The sequence below is a fragment of the Ursus maritimus genome, unplaced genomic scaffold (assembly GCF_017311325.1).
Source record: "Ursus maritimus isolate PB19 unplaced genomic scaffold, ASM1731132v1 scaffold_8, whole genome shotgun sequence".
Lineage (NCBI taxonomy): Eukaryota > Metazoa > Chordata > Mammalia > Carnivora > Ursidae > Ursus > Ursus maritimus.
Genome location: NW_024426996.1, coordinates 6,475,808 through 6,484,296, shown reverse-complemented (window position 1 = coordinate 6,484,296; position 8,489 = coordinate 6,475,808). Strand labels below are relative to the sequence as shown.

Below are 8,489 nucleotides of genomic sequence, written 5' to 3'. Positions count from 1 at the left end.
GTAGGCCTATCCCCTGTAGACAGGCATTTTCAAAGGACACTGTATGGTTTGGTGCTAATGAAAAACATGGTATGTATCTGATTCGTCATGCTTCATTAACAATCAATAGACTTTGTTTTAGCAAAAACAAAAAATGAAAATGAAGGGCTTGATGGAAAGCTTATGGTAGGAAACTAATTGACACTTGTTATTTCTCAAGCATGTTCTTATTCACGGTGTGTAGATATGGCCTTTAGATCACACCATGGAACAGGAAATGTCTATGTGGGGTGCACAGGCTCACACACGTGCACGCACACACACACACGCACACACCCTTTTTACATTATTTGCATATGATCAAGAACAATAATAAAATTGATAGTACATTATTGTCTTATCAACTCTCTATATGATAAGTGTCAGATAAAATAAAGCAGCGTTTCTGATTTCTTGAAAGAGAATGACAAAATTAAACCAAGCTGCCTGTGGCTTTGTCCAGTGGGGCATTCTAATTGACTCCCAAGTCATTAATCAGTTCCCAATCAATCTATTTTGCCAGCAGCAGGCAGTTAGGACTCCATTACCAACCATTCATCATGCCATACCCTAATTCACTGCACCATTAGCCATGGATTAGGCCTCTGTTAGAATAACTGAGTGCCAACTGCAAAATGCAAAGAATTTTTGTTACTCACCTCAGCCACTGGGATCCCTTCGGGTGGTCGACACTGGAGCAAGACTTCCTGTTCCAAGGATACTTCCTTTCCCAGGGGTTCCTGCTCAAATGTCTTCCGTAGATCTGGAAAGCACAGGTAATAAAATACATGACAAAACTAATAACTGACATTTGTTCATTTACGGAAAATGCAATAAAAATGCCTCAGTTTAGTACTTTATGTATCTTTTTATTTTTTTAACCACACGTTGTTAGTACTGTACCATAATCTGGGTTATTATATTCTGTGTGGTGGAAAACATGAAATTCAGAGGCTATTAACTGCTTCTACCTTAATCTTCAATGGAATGCTTTGGAAAACCTCATTTACACAATCAGTGAAATTGATTAATTACATTTCCTTAGTATTTCTTGATCATCAATTATGGTGATCACATTTTTTTAAATCAAAAGAGCCCCATTATCATGATACTTATACACACAGAGTCTGTTACATATACAAATATTTTTCTTTCTTCGTAATAGGTATTATTGAAATTGTAATAATTCTGAGATCTTTTGATCAATAACTTAACTCAAGAGGGAGTTTCTGTTTCAGAGTGGGAAACAGAATGCTGGAGTCCTGAAAGAATGAAGGTAACTTCTTGAGGTATCTCAAACAGGAAGCAAAAAAAGAGGAACTGTGGGGATGAGTCTAGAAATATCTCCATATGTAATTATGTAGCCATTCTTCAATTAGAAGATTAAATGGTCATTTTGCCCAAATATGCCAACTGCCTAATCACATATTTATATAGTTATAGTTGTTAAGATATATGCAGGAGACTTTTAAAAATTGTTATAGGTGGACACAAACATATCAGAAATCAGTTTATAATTTTAAACACCAAAACTAAAAAATAAATGATCCAGCCATAGAGCTTTGAAGCAACATTAACAATAACAACAACAACAACAAAACCGAAAAACATACCAAATATTTTATTTCACACATGCACAGTTTCAGCTCCTTCCAGTGAAAAGTTATTGGAATTTTATCCAGTTGGTTTTGATTATAAATTAATGCTCCTATCCTTTCATGCCATGGCTCTGATAAAGACTTAAGAATCAAAAAGTACCATTTTAGCCTATTGAACTATGGGTGGAAGCCCAAAGACTGGAGGTGATATCCCTAAGGTCTCTCAAGGAGCTATCAGAAAGCACCTTCTGGAATAATGGACACAGAGAAAAATCCATTGTTACATACTTGCCATTTATTGAATTTTTTGGCCTAAGAAAACTTTCAAGAGCTCGAGGGTTGTGAGAAAACTATGGATCTGTGTGATTTGAGGTAAGACAAGGGGCTCTCCATATGTGATGGAATTTCTGGCAGAAGGCCACTTCTAATTTGATTATCATGAAATTGAGTATATTGCAGAAATAAACACTTAAAATACAATTATTAGAACTTATAAATGATCAAAACCGTGTCCTTATTTTACATATAAGAAACTTAGCTATCAAATTACTCAAAGCCTTACAGCAAAATCATCAATGCTACGTTAGCACCTGCTGAGCCTTGATTTGTGCCTGTTTTGCTATTACACACATCCCTTTCTCACATCTTTTTGTTAATCTGTGTCCTTCCAGCACAAACATTAAACACTTTTCTACTCTGTCTCTTCTTACATGGTAGCTTCTCTCTGTGCTCACTCTGGCAGCACAGACACCACAGCGGCTTCTCTCTGTTTTGGAGCTGCATTAAGATAAAACTCTGGCAAAACGCCAAATACTGATCAAAAGAATAGCAACAATGAACAACTTTCATGGGATAAAATGCTCTTGAAAACATATACCTTGTTTGTAAAAAAAAAAAAAAAATTCTGAAAAACTCCCATCTGATGTAGGGTAGGGTGAAGACATAATGACTGGAATTAGTTCTCAAATTAAAGAACCCCCGGACTCACTCTTGGTTAAATTAATCAGCATATCACAAAATGAGGGCTAAGAATAAGAGTGAGACACATGTATCCAAAGAGCTAAAACAAATTCTTTTACTATTTATTAATCCTATGCTTTGGTTGACACTTGATTAGGTACTTAAGATGACGATGTGTAAGACAGACTCAAGACTAGAAAGGTAAGCTGAAGTCTACTTGTGAAGCACCTTTCGCCATGCTGAGGAATGGCAAACTCCCAAAAGCTTTTAAGCAAAGGAAGGAGATCAGATGTCACATTGCCCTCGTTGTGATAGATGGACCGAGGTGGTGGAAAAGAGACAGAAGGCACTTAGGGACCCATCCGAGGAGACCAGGAGGGATGACGGGGTCCTGAACTCAACTAGTGATAGTGAGGAGGAGGGAGCAATAAGAGGAAGAGGAGGAGGCAGAGTCTAGAAATGAAAAGATCATACATTCGGGAAGACTCAGGTATTTGGAAGGTGCCAGGAGGTAAGAACAATAGTATATTCTCAGTAATTCTGTTGCAGTTGTTAAGATGGTCCCATCACTAGACGAAAGAGTGCCGGGTTAGGCAGGAAAGTGAAGGGAGCGACAGCAATGTATTTTGGTACAGGTTCAGTCTGGTGTGTCCGTAGGATATTCAGATGGACGGTGCCATAAAGTCAGGTCATGATTTCTCCGCCGCAGTACTACTGACAGTTGGGACTGGAGAATTCTCTGTTGTAAGGTTGTCCTGTGCATAGCAAGATACTTAGCCGCATCCTTGGACTCCAGCCACTAAAAGCCAGAAGCACCCCTCCCAGCCGTGGCAAAATAAATGCCTCCAGACGATGCCTCACGTCCCCTGTGGGCAAAATCCACCCCAAGTTGAGAGCCAGTGGCCTAGACCTTAGAAAAAACCACCTCGTAGGAGACTTGTGCCTCGTTGTCTAGGAGACGGCTGAAGCACGGGGAAGAGATTAGCTTACATCACCAGGGGGAAGACCGTTCCGCAAGCAGGACACCAACGTTCCCGAGAAAAGGCTGCCAGCAAAACGACATGGATGAACCAAGAGGCAAGAGAGGTACCAAACAGACGTGCGTCAGAGGCGCTAAGAGAACAGAGTTTTAAGTAGTTGGGAGGCCAACAGAACAAACCCAGGGAAGGACTCAGAGGGGTGAAGAAAGGATTGGTTTGGGAAATTTAGGCACGAAGGGTGAGTGCAAGCCAAGCTGTGTTGAGGGACGCACAGGAATTGGCAACACGATCATCACGAGAACCTCCGGCTCTTTTGCCTAATGTTATGGTGACAGAAGTCAGCAGCACCATGAAGGGGCGATGCGTCTGAATGCAGCACGCCCTAACGCTTAGGATACAGTGTCGTTTTTGGCATGGATTTCAAATTCCTGCCATATGAAAGCACATCTTATGAGAATCCGTGTTTCCTAACTGAGAATAGTGGCCACACATCAGAGGCACGCACTTCGAGGGACAGGTTTAACTGAACCATCATTGAATGCCTGATAATTATTTCACTTTAATGGTTTGGCTTTAAACTCCATATAAATTTAATGTAATTTCTAGAATGATCTCACATTTAACCCCCCACGAGGCAATACTTCTTCCTGAAAAATCCTTTTAATTTCTGCCATAAAACCTCTTTTCTAGCTTTCAGGTTGTGTAATGAGCGTAGAATATATTGGGCTGTCCAGCAAGGCAGCCGCACATTTCAGATGTCTCCACGTTACTCTGTGAGGGGAGGGTGGGTAACATTTTAAGCAAATCCTTTATCATTTGCAGAGGTGACAGAAGGCAGGCCGGACGCCTTGCAGGCAGAGAGAACACAAGGGTGACGAATGAATAAGCACGAAAAACGGACACTTGTCAGCTAGGAATTAGATGTAAAACAGAACGGCTCAGAATAATGTGGGTATTCCTGTCAGGAAAAAGAGATGAATTTCTGCCCTTGGAAGACCTTTAGGATTTTACATTTCTGTTTTCTTTCCATTAGTTCTAAGACTGATACTAAAATAAGTGTAAAGTCCTTTCATTATAACCTAGATTACTTTTGCAAAGTCAACTTGGGCTACGTGTGATTTAGTCGTCAATTCCAGCAATTAAAAGAAAAATCAGCTTTGTCATATGCACGCATTCTGAGAGATGTTTACTCAAGAACATGAATATTGGCTTACTAAATCCATACAGCAAAATCCAATTAGCAGAGGTAGAATCAGACTTGAAACTATATGGAGTTCTATTTACCATTTACACAGTAATCAAAGAAAGCCTTTCAGAACACCTACATGCATGGGCACACACGACGTCTCATTTTTCATTGTAGAATTTTGATGCTTTCAATGAATTTTTTCACAATAATAATACTGTGGTTACAAATTATTTATGATGTGGAATATACCAATGCATGGCAGTCTACAAACATGAGCTTCGCTTTTTCATGGTGTGGTAGACAGAAAAGAAGGCTAACTGGGAGTCTGAAGATTGCGCCCTTCACCTTCCTCATTTGTAAAATGAAAATAAATGTCTGGATGCTTTGAAAGGTCTCTTTTGCTACATATAAGGGCCAATGACTGAATAGACTAACACTTTATTTATTTATTTATTTATTTATTTATTTATTTATTTATTTATTTTTAAAGATTTTATTTATTTATTCGATAGAGACAGCCAGCGAGAGAGGGAACACAAGCAGGGGGAGTGGGAGAGGAAGAAGCAGGCTCCTAGCGGAGGAGCCTGATGTGGGGCTCGATCCCATAACGCCGGGATCACGCCCTGAGCCGAAGGCAGACGCTTCACCGCTGTGCCACCCAGGCGCCCCAGACTAACACTTTAAACATGTGTTTGAGGGGAAAAGCGGTTTTCCTGTGTTGAATAAAATACTGCTTGGTTGTGATGGATCTTTAAGGAGCTATACCAAGTGGATCAGTGTCCAAGAGAAGTAACAGAAGAAATCATTTTTAAATAATAGAGGAGTTGATGAATGTTTGAAGAGAACAGCTTACAATTTTCCCCTCAGGACAATTTTCATGGAATTTTTGGGCACTTGGATCTGTAGGCATAGGTAAGAGTTAGAAAACAGGGAAAACATTGGGTTTCAGAAGATTTGGTATTAAAAATATCAGAAAATTCTTTATACAAATCCAAGGAAGCAATCACAAAAGCAGACTAAAATTAAAACTTGGCTGATTGTAAATGCATTCAGATTAACTTTGACAGAACTAATTTTCTGTCTCCATGGAGAGATGGGGAGAGAAATGCCTACCCAAAGCAGCGTGTAAGAAAGCCCCCATCCTGTCGATGTGCAGATTTATGAAAGGGGCAGGAAATCATGTCCCCATCCCTTTAGCAACTTTGCCTGACACTATCGAAAAAGGGTGTGTGTGGCCTACGACTGGGAAGTCGAGGCTGCACGGGCCTGGTTTTGTGTATAATGGATCGCACTCCCATCCAAGCACCTGTAAGCCCTACTGATTATGGACGGAAACCCAAAAAGTATTGGTCAAAGATCTCCCTGTTGTGCCTGAGCAGGCAGTTTGCTGATATTATTTTCTTTCAAAAAGATAATGAATATGTTCTTACTCTTGAGTTTTTTAGAATGATTTATATTTATTAAAATGTTTATTTCCTCAGCAATGCTACTTCATTCTACAGAAAGATTTATTAGAATACGATACTTTTTTAAAAGACCAAATCTTGGCCATGTGATAGACTGACACCATGAAGTCAAGAATTCTCCAGTGGGTATACTTCAATTCAATAGGCTATCCTGGTGGAAATGAAAATCCTTAAACTCCACAGACTAATAAGATAAATAGCATATTATATTATCAATGTTGGTTTTTGTTTTTTGGGTTTTTTTTTTTAGATCTCATAAGGTTTGGTGAATATTAAAAGAGATGTTGGATCTGAAAAGGTTTTGAAAGATTATAAAGCACAAAACATGTAATAAATTATTACAATGATTTCTATTATTAATACTCAGAGTGTTCTGGAATGAAAGATGATTGCTCATAGGAGTCAATTTTCAGCATGTCATTCTCTTACAGACTTTGGCCATATGGTCTATAAACTAGAGTATCTAATATCCCTTATTCTTTTGGAATTTAAAGTTTATTGCTATGTTTTTCAAACTATGTGTCATGACCCCTTAGAGGGTTATGAAATCAGTTTAGTGGATTAAAAAGCAACATTAAAAAATATGAAATTGAATGAACAGAAAATGCCAAGAGGTATCATACAGAGTATTGTTTGTTTATATATATACGTGTGTGTATATTATATATTATATATATACACTGACACGTATGTGTATATGTTATATACATGCATGTATATAATGTACATATATGTATACATGTATATATAATTTACATGTATGTATATAATATATACACACACAAACATCTGCACATATCTGTGTGTATTTCTGTGTGTAAGAAGAAGTGGATTATATTTTTTATTGTAGGTCACTGTGAAAATCTGAAAGTTCTGGGAGGCAAGATAACATTGTAGCTAAGAGCAGGGTCTTTGCATACAGAAAGCTGGGTTCAGGCCAGACTCTACCCCTTGACTCGCTGTGTGACCTCGAGCACGCTGTTTAACTTCTCCTTGCCTTCGTTTCTTCAGCTGAAAAATAGGCATACTAATAGCAACTATCTTATAGGGTTATGTCAGAAGAAGTACCTACAAAATCCTAACATCGTGCCTGGAATATATGAGCCCAAAAGATGGTACTCCCCCACCTCACCTTTCTCCACCACGTTAGCAAATTTATCATACTATGCAGATATTAGGTATTATCATTACTAGTCAAAATAAACATAATCAAATGAGACACAACAATTACGAATGTGGGAGAGCTAATTACGGAACAGGATGTTTCACAATGAGAAATCCAGGGACTACCGTGCTGTACTTGATAAAAAGGCAGTTCTCATACTCAGGTTGGGCCCTGGGAAGCTACACTTGTAAAAGGTCCCACAGGTGTGTTTTCTGCACAGTGCTTACATCTGAGAACCACTTAATGATTGACTGATTGATTTTTTATGGCACACCCATGCTATATCCATGGCACCGGGCTAGATATTATAGGCAGTAGGAGGGAGGCTTTGGGAGGCCGTGGGAACCAAGCAAACCTGTTTCTGCAGTGTGGTTCTTACCACCTGGTTTTTACTGGTCCCTCCACTGGTATTTCCAGAGTGTCAGTAGTGGAAAGCTTTTGCACAGGCTGACAGCTGACACTGTCTAGCATAGTGATTGAAATTTCATGTGTATCGAGGGACCACGCAGGTAACACAAATGATAGAAAATTAGACACAATAATTTTTTTTTTCTTGAGACATCATGCCCATCTGGGATGTTTTTCGTTTCTAAATTTTAATAAAGACAAGGATACAAAACCAATCCATGTTTTTTTAACTCTTGCTACTCAGCAATAAGCTGTATATTGTCATATAAGAGTGCAGACACAGTGGCCTGCAGACCCCGTATCTGACTGCTAACAGAAGCTGGTCATGTGAATTATTACGTGATTTTTTTTTTTTTCTAATCGTGTAGGTTGTTCATTGCTCAAAACTTTATCAGGAATTCTTGTGTGGGCCAACATTTTGAGGGCCAAACCAAGAAGCCTGTGGATTGCCATTTTGAGACGTTGACCTAGCAAATTCAATGCTGAGTGTGTCCAAGTTTTCTTAGTGTTTCTTGTGGCCTCTCTCTCACCTCAGAGACAGTCCTCTGGATTTCTCCCCACAGCTCTTCTCTCTTCTGACACTTAGATGCTTAACCAAGGAAGACAGCTTGGTGGGCAAAGCTGTTTCTGTTCGTAGGATTGCATATGTAACATTTTCTGAATTCACATTTTATAATTATTAATTTATGTTCCCTTGCCTACTTT

The 8,489-nt window shown here is 39.0% G+C and overlaps 1 protein-coding gene across 1 annotated transcript in view; it reads right to left on the bottom strand.

The window, feature by feature from the left end:
- Window positions 1-8,489, bottom strand: part of UNC5C (unc-5 netrin receptor C) — a 335,202-nt gene that overhangs the window by 92,995 nt on the left and 233,718 nt on the right. Inside the window, exon 4 of the mRNA XM_008707176.2 lies at window positions 678-781. Coding sequence (XP_008705398.1) covers window positions 678-781 — 104 coding nt within the window. The remainder of the gene's footprint in view (window positions 1-677; window positions 782-8,489) is intronic.